This window comes from Physeter macrocephalus, unplaced genomic scaffold (genome assembly GCF_002837175.3).
Source record: "Physeter macrocephalus isolate SW-GA unplaced genomic scaffold, ASM283717v5 random_679, whole genome shotgun sequence".
NCBI lineage: Eukaryota > Metazoa > Chordata > Mammalia > Artiodactyla > Physeteridae > Physeter > Physeter macrocephalus.
Window position 1 is genome coordinate 1 of NW_021145872.1, and position 18,653 is coordinate 18,653.

Consider the following 18,653-nt stretch of genomic DNA (forward strand, 5'->3'; position numbering starts at 1 on the left):
TGGCGCAGTGGTTGAGAATCTGCCTGCTAATGCAGGGGACACGGGTTCGAGCCCTGGTCTTGGAAGATCCCGCATGCCGCGGAGCAACTAGGCCCGTGAGCCACAACTACTGAGCCTGTGCGTCTGGAGCCTGTGCTCCGCAACAAGAGAGGCCACGATGATGAGAGGCCTGCGCACCGCGATGAAGAGTGGCCCCCGCTTGCCACAACTAGAGAAAGGCCTTGCACAGAAACGAAGACCCAACACAGCCAAAAATAAATACATAAATAAATAAATTTAAAAAAAAAAAAAGCAACACAGGAAGAACATGGAACTGCCAGGCTTGGGCTGTTTCATTTCCAAGAGATCATTTTTAACGAGTAGAGAGAACCAAAGCATGACTCGTTCCATAGGCTTTCTTTCTGGCTCTGTGTTAGGAGAATTACTGCAGGCTTGTATAGTATTTCCTTTAGAGAACAGAGGTACCTTCCCATTCCCAAATAAGAAAGAGAAAGTGAAAATTAGGTGTCCTTGCCAACAACCATCTCAGATATAAAAGGCGGGGGTAAGATCCTCACCAGGGAGAAGTAGCGACCACAGGCTGTACAAGAGGCTCTTCGCCCACCTCCCCTGAGACCAGAGGTCTTCCCTGCTTTGAGAAATTCAAACAGAGGGTCCTCAGTAGGAGAGGGTGTGAGATCAGAGTGAGAAATATTTCGTTTTTGCTTAATAATATTTTAAGTAGGAAATAAAATGGACTTTACAGGAAAAATCCATCTGGTTTTTTTGCTGATAGATGTCTGTCTCCGGGGGTTCTGAACTTTCATTCCCTGCTATAAAAAAAGAACCTGTTTATTAACAACAGCCTAACAAGGGAAAGGGGTCTTCCCTCATTTGGGGCCATGAACGTTCCTAAAGTAATAAAACACACACATATAATTTGTTTGTTTAGAAAAAGTTCTGCAAGAATCCCCACTAACCTGAAACAGTGATTTCCCCTGAAGGAGCAGGGAGAGGACCAGGACCAGGGCTGAGGGGAAGAGATTGATCAAAGGGAATTTGAGTCTTATCAATAATTGTTCAATATTTTTTTCCATTTTCACTTCTAATTTTTTACATAAAAAAGGATGACATAAAGTTGGGGAAAACAAGTTCCCTGGTGGCCTAGTGGTTAGGATTCCAGGCTTTCACCGCTGTGGCCCAGGTTCAGTGCCTGGTCAGGGCTACTGAGATCCCGTGAGCCACATGACACTGCCAAAAAAATAATAATAATTGGCAAATTTTAAGGGACTTCCCTGGTGGTCCAGTGGGTAAGACTCCATGCTCCCAGTGCAGGGGGCACAGGTTCCATCCCTGGTCAGGGAACTAGATCCCTCATGCCACACGGCCAAAAAAATGAAAATAAAAATTAAAAAATGAAGTTGGGGAGAATATTTAGAGATAATATTATTTTTATTTATTTACAACATAAAATATCTTTTTTGCTCTCACTCAAACATTAATATATGACAAAATCTTATACAATGTAACAACATTTAGTAATAATATATTTAGTAAGAGCGCTGTGATTTAATGTGTTTCATTATTTTTTTAAAATCTTGCTCCAATACTTTATATATAGTGACTAGGAGCTCTGGGTCTAAGTTCAAATATTTGGTTTGAATGCCTGACCTGGATGAAAGAAGGTGCTCTAGGTCAGACTATTTCAGGTGCATTTTCTGATTTCAAACTGCAAGTCCAGGTCAAGGGCATGTCCCTTCAAAGTGGTTTTGCAGTTGATTCTATCAGGTGTTTTATTTGCATGTGTGTATGAATATATAAATATATTTATATAGTTTTAAAATTTGTATTGTGAACTATAGCAAACATACAAAAGAGTAGAGAATGGACTTGAGGACACGGGGAGGGGGAAGGGTGAGCTGGGACGAAGTGAGAGAGTAGTGTTGACATATATACACTACCAAATGTAAAATAGATAGCTAGTGGGAAGCAGCCACATAGCACAGGGAGATCAGCTCCCTGCTTTGTGTCCACCTAGAGAGGTGGGATAGGGAGGTGGGAGGTGGACGCAAGAGGGAGGTAACACACCATTGTAAAGCAATTATACTCCAATAAAGATGTTTAAAAAAAAAAGAAAAAATAGTATATAGAAATAATAATATGAAAACCGATGCTAAGACCAGTACATTAGCAGAAACTTAGAAGCTTTCTGATCATACCTTTCTTCCACCAGCAGGGGGGGCAGCTCCAGGTTGTGTCTCTCACGCCCTAACTTTTCTTTCTAGTTCTACCTATTGTGTGTCTCCCTGAACAACAAAACGGTTTAGTTTTGCCTGGTTTTATACTTCATATATATAGACTCTTACTCATATCCTTTTCTGCGGCTTGCTTCCCTCACTCAATATCACTCAACATTATGGTTTTATTTATTTGTTTACTTGTTTTTTTGCAGTGAAATATGCATAACCTAATATTGACCCTTTTAACCATTTTCAAGCATACGATTCACTGGCCTTAAGGAATACATTCACACTGTTGTACAATATTATGTGTTTAAGATTCATCCATACTATCGTATGTGGCTTCACGGAAGTCACTCATTTTCATTCCTCGAAAGTATTCCATTGGGTGAATATTCTGTTAGGGGAATCTACTATCATTTATTATTCAGTCTACCATTTATGGACCTATGGGTTCTTTTGTTTCTTTTTCTTTTGCTATCACACATATTAGCGCTTGAACATTCTTGCATGTATCTCCTGGGGCACATGTGCGAGAATCCCTAGTGCATATAATTCCTGGTGGAATTGATGGATTTTTACTGGTTTAATTTTCTATAAAGAGAGGCTATGAACATATCAATATTACTTGTATAATTGAATTTCAATTTAGAAAAAGAAAAGTAAAGAAAGAAATTGGGATGTTTTCAGAGAGTGAATGGTGAGATGGGAAACAAAGGTGCAGGAAGAGCGGCTGAGGCATGTCTGCTGGCTGAGGGTATCGGCAAGCGTGAATTCAGTCCAGCAACATGTACAGAGCACCAGCACATGCCAGCTCAGTAAGCGCTACGGTCGGCAGTGGGCTGGGGCTCAGGAGACCTGTGTGTTCTCCTGACTTCGCCACAAAGAACAAGTCATCCTGCCTCGTTGGCCTATGGTTCTGACATCTGCAAAATGAGAGGATGGACCCACAGGATCAGGAACCGCCCTTCCAGCTCTGCTAGTTTGGGATCCTAAGCAGATCAGAGTAGTGAGACAGGGGCTCACCGCCAGCAGTTCTATCTAGAAGCCAGAAGGAGAGGGCCTGGGGCCCGGATAGGAAAGAACTCTGCTTCCCCAGGATCCAAAAGAAGATAAAGACAAGGATGGGGCCCAGCCCTAGCGAGCCAGTGGAAGCCATGTGGTGGTAAATGGTTAACGGCTGCTCTCTTGATTTGTAGCATTTTCTGACTTACCTGACTGTAAACACTCCCACCACAGCCAATTTCAGGCTACCAGTGCATAAGGAGCTCAGAAGATTCTTGACAATGTAACAGTCAGGCTTTGGCTGGACGGTGCTGGCTGACTCAGCATGCCACTGGGAGATGAACTAGCCGTGAGAAGTAAGGGCTCAGATGACACCCCACAGACCAGCGGCGGGAAGGAAGGCAAGTGACTCACAGGACTCACGGTGCTTTAGACTTGGTGCAAGTCTGGGGAAATCACAGTGTTCCCTCCGAGCAGGGGAGGCCACTAGGCTGGTGTGTGTACAGGCTTCGCTCATCCGGGTAGGCGAGAGGAACCAGGAAACGCCAGGGCGCAGGGGCCCACAGGACGGGGTCGCGGCCCCACCCCCTTACCACATCACTTTTCTTTTCTTTTAACCAGGGCCCCCTGAGTGTAACTTGTGGAGCAGACATACTGCGCGGCCAGCTTGCCCATCCTAGTGGCTCTTTGTCTCTTTCATGCTCCTTCGGTTCGTTCCCAGATTAATTGGCTGTTCCCTCAACCCCGTGTCTTGGGACTTGCAGCCTCAAACACCAAGAAAGGGAGGGGAGGAATGAATATTGCTTAAGTACCCAAAGGGGGCAAGGCCCTTCATTTGTATCGTTACAATTAATTCTCCCAACATGACACAATCCCCAAGCAGATGCAGACTTGATTCAGAGAGGTCCTGGGACTCGCTTGAGATGATTCAGGTAGTAACTGGCAGAGGTGCTTTGGGACCGCCAATCTGTGTTATTCTGAAAGCCATACTCGCTCCACCTACCCCAGGATCCTCCTGTCTAGGTGGGTATGGGTCCTGGGACCCTCATCTGTCCCCTTGCCCTCATGTCTTTGAGAGTTTCCCCTTACTGGTTTTGCCCTTTGGTGGCTTCATAACTTGTAGTCAGAAAACCTCAACAGTCAGCACTCAATCCTTACATGTCAATTTACACAATACCTGAGTCCAGAAATCAGTTTTATCTTCAACCAAAATTAATTCTTTAAACCATTTATCGCATACAATCACAAGCCCTAGAGCAGAAAGAGTGCTCAGGGAGGAGAGGGCCACAGAACACCTGTGAAGAGGGGACTTCTGGCTCCGGCAAAAAAAAAAAAAAGCCCTGAATTCTACATAACAATCTTTTACACGAAGAGTTAAGCCCTCAACAAAGGAAGGGAAATGCCAGCTGCCAAAGAGGGGCTCTGGTCCCCTGGGGGCTGAGTCTTTTAACACCCACGTGGGTCCAGAAGAGAAGACCTTGGGCCCCGCCAGACCACCAGACCGGAAGCTGGAAAACATACCTTCCCACATAAAGCTTGACACCTTTAGGGGAACTCTGGAAAAATCCACTCACCAACACGGAGCCTCAGCAAGGAAGCTTGTCTGTTTCCATCTGCCTTTTGGGTGAAGGAAAAATTGTCTTGAAAATGTATAACTATAAGCCTGTGCTCACTCAGATTTAGGGTTCAAATTCATTTTATTTTATTTTACTTTTTTATTTTTGGCTGTGTTGTGTCTTCGTTGCTGCGCACAAGCTTTCTCTAGTTGCGGCAAGCGGGGGCTACTCTTTGTTGAGGGGCGCGGGCTTCTCGTTGCGGTGGCTTCTCTTGTCGCAGAGCACGGGCTCTAGGCATGCGGGCTTCAGTAGTTGTGGCACGCGGGCTCAGTAGTTGTGGCTCACAGGCCCTAGAGCGCAGGTGCAGTAGTTCTGGCTCAAGGGCTTAGCTGCTCCACAGCATGTGGGATCTTCCCAGACCAGGGCTCAAACCCATGTCCCCTGCATTGGCAGGCAGATTCTTAACCACTGCGCCACCAGGGAAGCCCTCGAATTTATATTATCCACATGGTTGGAAACCTCCTCTGCCTCCAAGAAAATAACATAGAAATTAGTTTCAGGCCAGTAACATCTCTTGTCTGGTAAAATCACCCGCAAAACCGCTTTGAAGGAACATGCCCTTGACCTGGGTCCCCGAGTATTCCAACAGAAAAAGCCTTGATGGACTCAAGATTCAAGATCAGAAAACTCACCTGAAACAGTCTGACCTAGAGCCCCTTTTCATCCAGGTCAGGCATTAAAACCAAATATTTGAACTTAGACCCCGAGCTACTAGTCACTACATGTAAAGTATTGTAGCAAGATTTTTAAAAAATAATGAAACACATTAAATCACATTGCTCTTACTAAACATATTATTACTAAATATTGTTATATTGTATAAGATTTTGTTATATATTAATATTTCAGTGAGAACAAAAAGATATTTTACGTTGTAAATCAGTAAAAATATTATCTTTAAATATTGTTTTCTCCAACATTATCTCATCCTTTTTATACTTTTATATGTGACTATGTAATTTTATCTTATCCTATTTAATGTCTATACTCATAAAATTTATATTTGAGGGCTTCCCTGGTGGCGCAGTGGTTGAGAATCTGCCTGCCAATGCAGGGGATACGGGTTCGAGCCCTGGTCTGGGAAGATCCCATATGCCACGGAGCAGCTGGGCCCGTGAGCCACAACTACTGAGCCTGAGCATCTGGAGCCTGTGCTCCGGAACAAGAGAGGCCGTGACAGTGAGAGGTCTGTGCACCGCGATGAAGAGTGGCCCCCGCTCGCCACAACTAGAGAAAGCCCGCGCACAGGAAAGAAGACCCAACACAGCCAAAAATAAATAAATTTATATTTGAGTATTATTATATTATATTTATATTTTATACTAATATATATTCATATATTATATTATATTTGAGTATTATATATTATTATATATATTTGAGTATATAATCTATGACATTTATTTATTTATTTATTTATTTATTTTGGCTGCAACACGCAGCTTGTGGGATCTTATTTCCCCTACCAGGGATTGAGCTCAGGCCCTCAGCGGTGAGAGCACAGAGTCCTAACCACTGGACCACCAGGGAAGTCCCTATAATTTATATTTAAATATTGCATATATTTAAGGATACATGCTCAAGATCATTTCATTGATGAAATGCAAAATCAAAAAAGTTTGGAGACCATGAGTTAGAAATATACTTCTCTTTTTAAGCACATACGGAACATTTACAGCCACATACTAGGCCACATAGTAAATCTCAAACAAACGCCAGAGGATCTATATGTTTTCATTTTCTGTAGCTGCCATAACAGATTACCACAAACTTAGTAGTTGAGAAGAACCCAAATTTACTATCAGAGTTCCATACGCCAGAAGCCCAAAATGGCTCTCACTAGGCTAAAATCAAAGTGTCGGCAGGCTGTGTTTCTTCCTGGAGACTCCAGGGGAGAATCAGTTTCCTTGCTCTTTCTAGTTTCTAGAGGTGTCCATGACTCATAGCCCTCTTCTTCCATCTTCAAGGTCAGTAGCATCAGGCTGAATCCTCCTCATACTGACACCTCTCTGGTTCTCTCTCCTTCTCTCTTTTACTTGCTATTACATTGGGTCCACCTAGGTAATGCAGGATAACCTTCCCAACTCCAGGTCAGCTGATCAGCAACCTTGATCCTGTCTGCAGCTTGAATTCCCCGTTGCCATGTAACAAAATATATTCAGTTCCAGAGTTAGAGACATCACTGGGGGACCAGCATTCTGCCTACCATATTACACATATAGATGACATTCTCTGACCACGTTAAAATAAAATTTAAGTTAATATAAAAGAGAACATTTTAAACCTTAAATCTAGAATTTTAAAATATACTTATAAATAATACATAGGTCAAAAATAAATAATAATGGGGAAAAATAAACCGACAATAATAAAAACACAATGTAGCAAAACTTATGAGACATAGCTAAAGCCATTCTTAGAGGGAAGTTTATAGCCTTAAATGTATATAGTGGGATCCTCCCAGACCGGGGCGCGAACCCGGTTCCCCTGCATCGGCAGGCGGACGCGCAACAACTGCGCCACCAGGGAAGCCCCCTATAATTTATATTTAAATATTGCATATATTTAAGGATACATGCTCAAGATCATTTCATTGATGAAATGCAAAATCAAAAAAGTTTGGAGACCATGAGTTAGAAATATACTTCTCTTTTTAAGCACATACGGAACATTTACAGCCACATACTAGGCCACATAGTAAATCTCAAACAAACGCCAGAGGATCTATATGTTTTCATTTTCTGTAGCTGCCATAACAGATTACCACAAACTTAGTAGTTGAGAAGAACCCAAATTTACTATCAGAGTTCCATACGCCAGAAGCCCAAAATGGCTCTCACTAGGCTAAAATCAAAGTGTCGGCAGGCTGTGTTTCTTCCTGGAGACTCCAGGGGAGAATCAGTTTCCTTGCTCTTTCTAGTTTCTAGAGGTGTCCATGACTCATAGCCCTCTTCTTCCATCTTCAAGGTCAGTAGCATCAGGCTGAATCCTCCTCATACTGACACCTCTCTGGTTCTCTCTCCTTCTCTCTTTTACTTGCTATTACATTGGGTCCACCTAGGTAATGCAGGATAACCTTCCCAACTCCAGGTCAGCTGATCAGCAACCTTGATCCTGTCTGCAGCTTGAATTCCCCGTTGCCATGTAACAAAATATATTCAGTTCCAGAGTTAGAGACATCACTGGGGGACCAGCATTCTGCCTACCATATTACACATATAGATGACATTCTCTGACCACGTTAAAATAAAATTTAAGTTAATATAAAAGAGAACATTTTAAACCTTAAATCTAGAATTTTAAAATATACTTATAAATAATACATAGGTCAAAAATAAATAATAATGGGGAAAAATAAACCGACAATAATAAAAACACAATGTAGCAAAACTTATGAGACATAGCTAAAGCCATTCTTAGAGGGAAGTTTATAGCCTTAAATGTATATATTAGAAAATAAGAAAATTTTAAATTAATGAACCAAGCATTCAATTCAAGAAATTAGAAAAAGAAAGGCAGAATAAACCCAAGGAAAGTAAAAGGAAGGAATAAAAATTAGACCAGAGTGTAAAATGAAACAAAGCAAAAAAAATAATAGGGAAACAATGAAATCAAAAGGTGGTTCTTTGAAAGAATAAATAAATTAGACTTATTTCTGGCAAAGTGTATCAAGAAAAAATGAGAAATTATAAACAAATATTGGGAGAGAAAATAACTACAGATCTAGTGGTGATTTTAAACATTTATGGCCATAAATCTAAAACAGATTAAATAGACAATCTCCCAGAAAAATATAACCTACCAAAACTGACTCCAGGAGAAACTGAAAATCTGAATTAAATCAGTAGTGAAGGGCTTCCCTGGTGGCGCAGTGGTTGAGAGTCCGCCTGCCGATGCAGGGGACACGGGTTCGTGCCCCGGTCCGGGAAGATCCCACATGCCGCGGAGCGGCTGGGCCCGTGAGCCATGGCCGCTGAGCCTGCGCGTCCGGAGCCTCTGCTCCGCAACGGAAGAGGCCACAACAGTGAGAGGCCCGCGTACCGAAAAAAAAAAAAAAAAAAAATCAGTAGTGAAAAACCTACGCTCAAAATACACACACACACACACACACACACACAATTCTACCAAGCCTTCAAGGGACAGATCACCCCTATTTTATATAATCTGTATTTAAGAAAAGAAAAACTACCACTGATCAAAAGAAGAGAAGTGGTCAGAGAAAGAATAGGGTGGTGTCTGGAAACCCAAACCAAAGGAAAAAACAATTCTCAAGTAGGTGGGAGCTCAGAGCCCACATACCTCAGCTAAACTTTGCTTCCTGGCTGAAACACCCGCCAGCCCCTCCCATCCCTGCACCCTGACTCTCCCCTTCATGGTGTGGCAATAATGGCCATTGCTAAGAACTTCACATGTGTCTTAGAGATTATCTGATCAATGTCTGCCTCTCACTGTTGTGTCAGCTCCACAAGGGCAGAAACCAGCTGTTTATTTTTTTTCATCATTGTGTCCCATTACTTAGATGGTACCTGACACAGAATGGACATGCAACAAATACCTGTCAAATGGATGAGGAGTGGAATTTACAAGGTCAGTGTGGCCTTGGGTCCTCCAAAACTTCGATTTTATAATTGTGGATAGAACTGCCAGGGAACAAAGCTGAGGCTGGACCATCTACTATGTAGTAGGTGCCTTACATGCTAGGAGACACTAGGAGCTGGGATTGAGATACTGAAAAGTGGTCAGAGGTTGGAAGAACTGCCCAGAGTTGGTCAGTCCCCCATGTCACCCAGACTGAGGAGTCCCAGGGGTGCAAACTACAGAACTGGGATGTCAGCACCCAGACCCTTAAGCAGCCCACCCCACTGTCCTGCCTAGTTGGTCTCCCAAAGCCTTGCTGGGAAGGAGTATCTAAAGTGTTGGGGGCCTGGGGGGTCGGGAGAAGAAGGAATGGAGTGCAAGACAAAGAAGACTAGAAAAACTAAGGGTTTGGTTGATAAGGCTGGAGAATATGATTTCTGATGTCTATCTAATAGAACAGAACTTCCTTCTAAGGGAGAGTTTCATTCCGCTGAGGACTTGATTACAGATTTATAAAGGGCCAAGACGGTTGTGGGGATTAGGGACTGAAGAGAGTGGAGGTGCGCTGCCTGACAGGTTTCTGAAAGGCGGTCTGTGGCAAAAGGAGGAGAGAGGACAGCCAGGATGCTCGGTGCTCCTACTGCTTCGTGGAAAGGACCATTAAGAACCAGAGTATCCAAAATGCAATTTAACTTGTATCCTTATGAGATCTAAAGCTTCAGCAAAATTCTGCCACACCTAACAGACTTCTGCTTGTAGTTGGTTCAGAAGAAAATTCAAGAAAGCCCTGTGTCCCCAGGCTGGGGCCTGTGGCGGGGCAGAGGTACGGGAATACCCAGGGGCAGAGAGGCAGGCACAAGGCTTCAGCTGAAAGAGGAAGCAGAAGCAGAGGTGACCATCACACCGGATCCACTGGAATCCGTGTAAGTCCACAGCACTGCCTCTTCCCACCCTGCCCGGGACCTGCCCTGACCGGAAGACGCGGGGTGTCTTGTCTAGGGATAAAGAGCAAGGGGACCCCAGCTGACATCCAGGCTGCCTCCCCTGCTCCACATTACCTTCTCAAAACTAATGAAAGGCGTCAGAGGTGAAGGGCTTCTGTGGGCCTGTCTGTGTAGATGCAAGAAAGGGAGGGAGCTGCTGGGAAGAGACCATGTATCTCGGCCCAGCCGCGAGTGGGGAGAAGCTGAACCCCAAAAGAGAAAGTGATGGTGGAGGACTTGGTGGGGAGAGATCAGCAGGCTGCACCTGCAGGGTCTGTAGAGAAGAGAAAAGGCTGTCCAGTCCAGGGGAACAGCCCAGGACAGGCCAAGGCCCACCAGCAGTTGGTGCAAAAAGCACAGAAGGCAGATGAAGGCCTTCCATTCATCCAGAAAAGAGGGTCAGAAAACTGGCTTTCCTCCTGGTGGCCAGCAGTACTCCAGGAGAGCCAGGCAGACCCTGCTCCTACCCTCCCCGCAGCCGCCCAGAGAAGTGACGAGTAGAGGAGGGAATGGGCCTTGACCCGGAGGACAGAGACCCCCACCCCCCGGGGTGCCCAGGGTCTAGTGGAGGCTGCTAGTTATTAGCATCCTCAATTCCCCCTTTGGCAAGTTTCTCCCTAAAGGTCCCCAACACCTTATCATTCTTCCAGGGTCTCCTCCATCCCCACATGTCTCTCCATGCCCACCTTGAAGTTTAAGACTAACAGTGAAGGGAGTTCCCCGGCGGTCCAGTGGTTGGGACCCTGAGCTCTAACTGCCGAGGGCCCGGGTTCAATCCCTCATAGGGGAACTAAGATCCCACAAGCCGTGTGGCTGAAAAAAAGGACTAACAGTGAAGATGTAGACCATAATCTGGGAATGCGGGCGGGACTGTTGGTGACAGCAAAACCCTCAGGTCCCAAGGGTAACGCTCTCTGAGGAGGGAATCCAGGCACCCGGCCAGATATAGCCAAAAGGGTGGTTTTGCACAAGTAACTCTTCAAATCACACCCGTGTGGCTTCCCACCTGAGAGGACCGTCCTGAAGAGTAGAGGAAGTTGGGGAAAGACAGGAGGATGGAAAAAATGAAGACAAAGGAAACCGAAGAATGAGACAGAGAACAGATCTAACAGAGGAGCCCCAGGGGTGTGAGATTTTATGAGCAGTGTGGAAACAACGGCAAAGCCCCCGAATGAAAAAATGGCCTGGAAAAACAAGCCAGTCTCTGGGGAAAGAGGAGCGGGGGTGGGGGGTGGGCTGTGTGACCCATGTGCTCCTGGGACTCAAAGAGGGGGGGGACAGTCCAGCTGTTTCCAATAACCCCAAATCAGTCTTCCCAGGAGAACCACGGAAACAGGGAAACAATGACCCATAGGATCAACATCTAATCCCAACAGCCCAAGGCTGCGAGAGCAGCCGCCCAGGTGCCCAGGGCCAACGGCGAACACAGCCAGAGGTGGCAAAGGGGAGGATAAAGATGCTAGTAGGGTGAGGGAGGCCAGCTGGGAATGGGTGGCACCCGTACCACAGGCTGGCAGGAAGGTTAAATGATCATGTGTGAGCTCCCAGCACACAGCCTGACAGAGAAGAGACACAGGTTTAAGTCCCTTGTTTGCAATTCTGAACAATCAATCCCATAGCAAACTCTTTTGGCCATGAAACCAGAAGTCAGCTGATGTGAGGCTGGCTGTAGCTGTTATCCACCCCGCTGAAAGAGCCGACAGCTTTGCTGCAGAAATGCTGCTCTTGGTGGTGAGCGCGCTCCAGCCCCGTGACGAGGGTGTTGTGTGGTGCTGGTTTCTTCCCCAAATCTGAAAAATTCTGAATGTATCCGATCCCCAAGAGTTTTTCAGATAAGAGTGTGCGGACCTGTACGCAGTTCTGGTTTCCCTTCCTTCCCTAAACTGCCGATCTTTGTGTAAGAAGCGGTGTGGGAAGAGGCGTGGGGAGACGCAGCTGTGAACAGGGGGGCAACGTGGGCATCTCTGTGTGCAGGTGCTTGAATAGGAGTGTGCGAGTCCATGCGCATCCAACATTTTATAAAAGCGGCAGGCAGCGTCCATCAACAGATGGACGGATAAAGAAGACGTGGCACATATATACAATGGAATATTACTCGGCCATAAAAAGAAACGAAACTGAGATATTTGTAATGAGGTGGATAGACCTGGAGTCTGTCATACAGAGTGAAGTAAGTCAGAAGGAGAAAAACAAATACCGTATGCTAAGGCATATATATGGAATCTAAGAAAAAAAAATGTCATGAAGAGACTAGGGGTAGGATGGGAATAAAACACAGACCTACTAGAGTATGGACTTGAGGATATGCGGAGGGGGAAGGGGAAGCTGGGACGAAGTGAGAGAGTGGCATGGACATATATACACTACCAAACGTGAAATAGATAGCTAGTGGGAAGCAGCCGCATGGCACAGGGAGATCAGCTCGGTGCTTTGTGACCACCTAGGGGGGTGGGATAGGGAGGGTGGGAGGGAGACCCAAGACGGAGGAGATATGGGGGTATATGTATAGGTATAACTGATTCACTTTGTTGTAAAGCAGAAACTAACACACCATTGTAAAACAGTTATACTCCAATAAAGATGTTAAAAAAAAAAAAAGCGGCAGGCAAAGTTAAATTCTTCACGAGAGGAAGAGACAGAGGCCACGGAGAGGCTGGTGTGTTGGGGGCGTCTTTGAAGACAGCAGGTCTTCTGACAGAGTTTGCCGTTTAATGCTCTCCCAGCACCCAGCGCATGGGAAAGGGGGAGGGGTGGCGGTAGCTGCCTGAGCGAGAAACAGCTACAGTAGAACTTCAACTGCACCAAAGGTCAGCCTGCCACTCGACTCGGGGACAATTCCGAGAAAACACGCCCGGAAGGTGCAAAGAAGAGGCACCAGCACCTGGCTGGGGAGGTGCCAGCTCCCCCAAGGCCCGAAGTCGGCAGCCAGGGCAGGAAGAGCTCCCCGGGCAGTAGCCATGGCCCGGCCACCTCCCTGCTGGCTGTGGGTTCTGGGGACCCTGGCAGGGCTCTCAGTGACCCCAGCCTCGAAGAGGTGTCCGGAAAAGCATTACCTGGCTCAGGGAGAACGGTGCTGCCAGATGTGTGAGCCAGGTAAGAGGAGGCCTTGCCAGGGTCTAGCTGAGTATGGAGAGAGAGGACCAGGCTTGGGGTGGAGGGACACAGAGAGGGAGTCTGAGCTCAAGCAAGGAGCAGAATCCTGCAGAGGCCAAGAGGCAGCACCTTGAAGAGGGTGAGGGAGCGGCCTTCCCTGGGCCTTGACCCTGCACCTCTGCTCACAGGAACGTTCCTGGTGAAGGAGTGTGGCCAGCACGAAAAGGCTACTCAGTGCGATCCGTGTACACCGGGGGTCTCCTTCTCGCCAGACCACCATACCCGGCCCCACTGTGAGAGCTGCCGGCACTGTAACTCTGGTGAGATGGGCAAGCATTTGGGGGAGCAAAGCGGGTATGGAGAAGCAAAGAGGGGGGGAGTAGGAGCTTCAGTTGCTTCAAGGCTACGGCAAGAGGAGCCCGTGGTGGGAAACGGGGCGCCCTGGGCGGTGTGTGTTGATGTGGTAGGGAGAGCTGTGATGAAGTGATTCAGGGAAGGGGCAGGCAGAATTTGAGGGTCTGCTGAGAAGGGGTCTGTGGCTAGGATCAAGACAATACAAAGTAGGAAGTTGCTGTAGGACCCGAGATCTTAGACGAGCCTCCTCCCCACTGATGAACGGGCCGTATTCTGAGTGCACATTTGTCTGGAACTTGGAATACACCTTTCTAAGGACATAACAATACCAGTCAGTGGATAATAACCTAATAACCTTTTTTTGCCCAAAAGCCAGTTCAGGAAAATGAATGTGTACGTGGCTTGTGTCTTTATGTATTTTGTAATTTCAACTTTTTTAAAATTAAGAAATGAAATATCAGCAGCTGTGTTATGAATACTTTCATTTCTCCGTTTTAGCTAGAATTTTAGAAACTTTGTATGTACCAGTGTACATAGACCAGCAGATCTAAAGTGGCCCCTTTGAACAAATATTCTCCAGCAGGACACTTTTTTTTTTTTTTTGCGGTACGCGGGCCTCTCACTGTTGTGGCCTCTCCCGTTGCGGTGCACAGGCTCCGGACGCGCAGGCTCAGCGGCCATGGCTCACGGGCCCAGCCGCTCCGCGGCACGTGGGATCTTCCCGGACCGGGGCACGAACCCGCGTCCCCTGCATCGGCAGGCGGACTCTCAACCACTGCGCCACCGGGGAAGCCCCAGCAGGACACTTTTGAGGACTATTTAGATGAACCACATTACTCGCCTGTAAATGCATTGAGTCTGACTAGGCCTTTTAATACTGTATTCTTGAAAATAAATACAAGGGTTTGCTGCTGCAAATCAGTCAAACGGCAACATATGAAACACACAAGAGGTATTCCTCAGTCTACTTAACTTACAGATATGATTGTTCATGGATGCGTCTCTCTTCTTGGCAACAACCTGAGCAAGATTGGGATTTTTTTTTTTTTTTTTTGTGGTACGCGGGCCTCTCACCGTTGTGGCCCCTCCCATTGCGGAGCACAGGCTCCGGACGCACAGGCTCAGTGGCCATGGCTCACGGGCCCAGCCGCTCCGCGGTATGTGGGATCTTCCCGGACCGGGGCACGAACCCGTGTCCCCTGCATCGGCAGGCGGACTCTCAACCACTGCGCCACCAGGGAAGCCCTGGGATGTTTTTTTTAGTCAAAGCCTCCCCAGCTCACTCTGCAGGCCCCAGTGGAAGGCCTTTTCCCAATATTGAGCCAGTCCGAGCTCCCACCACTCTGCTCCAGACCAGTCCAACCCACGATCCTCCTCTGTGAGATTCAGCCCACAGATCCCTGAAGCACTCAGGCAGCACCTGGCTGCAGGACTCCAGGGCACTGGAAAGAGGCTGAATGGGTTTGGTCCTCTTGGACCTCAGTATTCCCATCTGTAAGATGGACAAGTGCCTGAAATCAGCATGGAATTCTGTGCACAGGCTATACATGGTGAAGAGAACTCCCAGGTTTCTGGAGACTCCATTGAAAACAATGGCACTTCACTCATTTTTTAACCAATCCCAGCCCCTTCTTTAACCCTTCCCATCCCTTTGGGCAGATACCCTCCCTGATCTTCTTCACCTTTCCTACCTATTCCCGTCTCCACCACCACTGTTCCCTCCTCCATCACTGCTCTTCCTGTGCAGATCCTTGTCCAGGCTGGCTCACAATTCCTGGTGAGCCACAAGGAAACCAGTTCTAGTACCAACCATGAGTCAGAATTCAGAAAGGAGATGCCACAGCGGCATAAAGATGAGAAGGAATTTACACCCTTTCCTGACAAAAGGCGCACACTAAAGAAATTGGGAGGGTTGATGGTAGTCTTTGGTATCCTCAGACGTCCCTTTCTGCACCCCTCTCCCACCTGTCAGGGCTCCTCTCCCTGGGTTCTCATGAGTGCACCCTGCCCCACCAGGCTCCCGCTCAGGCCTGGCCCACATCCGGGTGCCATCACCTTCCCCAGAGTCACACTTCTTTTCTCACCCCCAAACACCCATGAGCCCAACCCATGCAGCGCCCTTCCTACCTACCTCCCCCAGTATCACCGATTGGCAGCCACCCAGCACCTGACCTCTACACTTGAATACAATTTATATTTTAGAGGCAAAGGATATCAGTAAAGTTAAAAACCTATTGGGGACCACAGCAGCACCATTTCCAATTGCTAAAAACTGGAAACTACCCAAATGCACACCAACGGTAGAACGGATGAATAAATGGCGGTGCATTCGCACAGGGGAGCACTAGATGGCAGTGAGAGTGAGCGATTTGCAATCACTCAACACTATGGATTAATCTCACAAAGAGCTGAGTAAAGGCAGCCAGGCACAAATGAGCACACGCGCACAATTCATGCATATAGTTCAAAAACTGGCAAAACCAACTTGTGGTGTTAGGAAGTCAGTAGCTATTCCCGGTGGCGAGGGTGTTAGTGACTAGAAAGGAACACGACTGGTCATCTTGTTTCTTAATCTGGTGCTGGTTACACCTGTGAGTCCAATTTGTCCCAGTTCTCAAGCTTTACACTTGTGACATGTATACCTCTCTATAAGTATATACTTCAATAAGAAGTTCTAAAAGCATCAGTGAGTGAGAGGAAAAATCATGTAAGCTGTTTCTACTTCTGAACCGTGAATTTTCTAAAAGGTCCGAGTTTTTCTTGAATAACAATAACACAAATGGCAAAGGCACTGGGTGACAGTGGGGGAGGGGCAGGCCTGGGTGGGGGGAGGGGATTAAGCCAGTGGACCCTGTGTGTTCCCTCCCTCTCCTCTGTCACCAGGTCTTCTCATTCGAAACTGCTCCCTCACCGCCAACTCGGAGTGTGCCTGCCCCGAGGGCTGGCGGTGCAGGGACAAGGAGTGTACAGAGTGTGTTGGCCCAGCCCAGGCCCCAGGCCCACACCCACAACCCTCCCACTCACCTTATGCTGAAGGTAAGTTCTAGGCAACCCTTCATCTGGTCATTGGGGGTAAGGGTCACACCCCAACCAGCACCGCCTCTCCCATGCCCAGCCCCACATACGTTGCCTCGTCCCCCTGTCTCGGCCTTCGCATCTCCCCCAGGCTCGCTTAGGCCTTCAGCCTAGCCTTGTGCCCTCTGGGGCACCCTGCGGTTGCCCATTTTGTCTCTGTTTTTCCAGAGATATCAGAGGCCAGGGCAGGCCAGCATATTCGGACTCTGGCTGATTCCAGGTGGCTGCCTGCCCCAACTCTCTCTACCCACTGGTCACGTGAGTTTTCTCCCCACTCCCCACCCTGACAGAGAGAATGCACACAGGAGGGTCCAGGAGGGAAGCCAGCCAGAAAGCTCCTAGGAACAGGGGTAAGAAGAGGGAGAAGCAGAGTCCAGGGATTAGGAAAGGACGTGGTCCAATGGTGGGGGCAGGGGAGGAAGGTGGGGAAAGGGGAGAGGCAGGGGTGACAGAGGGCTGGGCTGAGGGGAATCAAGGGCTAGGCCCTCTCCCAAACCCCCTTGTGACTCCTGCCCATCCCATCACAGCCCAAAGGTCCCTGTGCAGCGCAGATTGCATCCGCATCTTTGTGCTCCTCTCTGGAATGTTTCTTGCTTTCACCATAGTCGGAGCCCTGTTCCTCCATCAACAAAGAAAATATAGATTAAGTAAGAGACAAAATTCAGGTTTCTGCACTCCACCCCACCATCTCGGCTTTGCCCCCCAATCTGGAACTTCACTGAATCTCTCCAGCTCCACCTTTAGCACGCTGTGGCCTCTCTTCCCCTCCTCTAAGCTGGGGCCCTCCTGACAGCCCGCCTTTGCTCACCTCTTCTCCCTTCACCCATCCTCCACCGCCGATCAACACTCATCTGATTCTCCCTCTTCAGACACGAGAGAAAGTCCAGTGGCGCCTGCAGAGCCTTGTCCTTACAGCTGCCCCAGGGAGGAAGAGGGCAGTGCCATCCCCATTCAGGAGGATTACCGAAAACCAGAACCCGCTTCCTACCCCTGAGCCAGCGCTCGGCGGAGGGGGGCCGGCACTGCAGTCAAGTCCTAGCCTCCATCTCAACCCACCCGCCATCCAGGGGGATCGAGAGCCGGCACCTCCAATTTCAGCACTACCCTCTCATCGGGACCCTTTCGTGTGTGCCGACTTGGGAAACTGTCCTGTGTGCCTTTTCGAGACTGGCAGTGGCGAGGGGTCAGGGGAACGAGGTGGAGGGCGGGAAGCGGGAGCCCGAGTGTGTCAGCTGCACGCCTGTGCTGCAAGAGGGCTAGGGCTCCAGGTGGAAGACATACTTCCGCCCACGGTAGGCCCACGTTGTGTACCGCTGACCTAGAAACTCGGCGAAATAAAGAGACAGACCTCAGCGCCTGCAGCTTTCCAGCTCTGAGATTTCAGTCTCCCCACGCAGGCCACGCCCACCCTCCTCGCAGACCCGCGATCTTAGGGCGGAGCTTTCTCCCGCGCAGGCGCGCTGGGGCCCACGCGGGTTGGGCCGGGGGCGGGTTGGTGGGGGCGGGCGGTGGCTGGCAGGTAAGGCGCCCACAGAAAGTGGGGAAAGGTCCCGGCTACCGGGGAGCTGAGTTTGTCGTCAGCCCCTCCCTTCCTCCACCCTGCCTCCCTTCCCATATCTCGACTTTCTTGGGGCTGGTCGGGAGCAAAAGGGCAAAAGGGCGCACGCCGTGAAGTCAGGTCCTGAGATCACCGGGGGATTTTTTTTGCGGGGGAGAAGGTGGAAAGAAAG

The 18,653-nt window shown here is 48.1% G+C and overlaps 1 protein-coding gene across 2 annotated transcripts; it reads left to right on the forward strand.

Moving 5' to 3' along the window:
• The first annotated feature begins 13,358 nt into the window (after positions 1-13,358).
• On the forward strand, positions 13,359-17,927 carry CD27 (CD27 molecule). Of its 2 annotated transcripts, XM_055083132.1 has the most exons (7): positions 13,359-13,494; positions 13,683-13,848; positions 14,391-14,438; positions 16,721-16,884; positions 17,092-17,181; positions 17,451-17,570; positions 17,793-17,927. In XM_055083132.1, the coding sequence occupies exons 1-7, from the start codon at positions 13,359-13,361 to the stop codon at positions 17,915-17,917; spliced, it is 849 nt and encodes a 282-aa protein (XP_054939107.1). In that variant the 3' UTR covers positions 17,918-17,927. The 2 variants fall into 2 exon arrangements, with proteins under 2 accessions (XP_054939107.1, XP_007103785.1); XM_007103723.3 differs by lacking the exon at positions 14,391-14,438 and having other exon boundaries at positions 13,683-13,814; positions 16,732-16,884.
• The last annotated feature ends 726 nt before the right edge of the window (positions 17,928-18,653 follow it).

Bases quoted from the DNA above. Each gene is read 5' to 3' on its own strand.
- CD27 (XM_055083132.1), top strand. From the start codon at position 13,359: ATGGCCCGGCCACCTCCCTGCTGGCTGTGGGTTCTGGGGACCCTGGCA. The intron at 14,439-16,720 runs TTTTTTTTTTTT...CCCTCCCTCTCC, and splicing joins TATTCTCCAGCAGGACACTT to TCTGTCACCAGGTCTTCTCA. The intron at 17,182-17,450 runs GTGAGTTTTCTC...ATCCCATCACAG, and splicing joins TCTCTCTACCCACTGGTCAC to CCCAAAGGTCCCTGTGCAGC.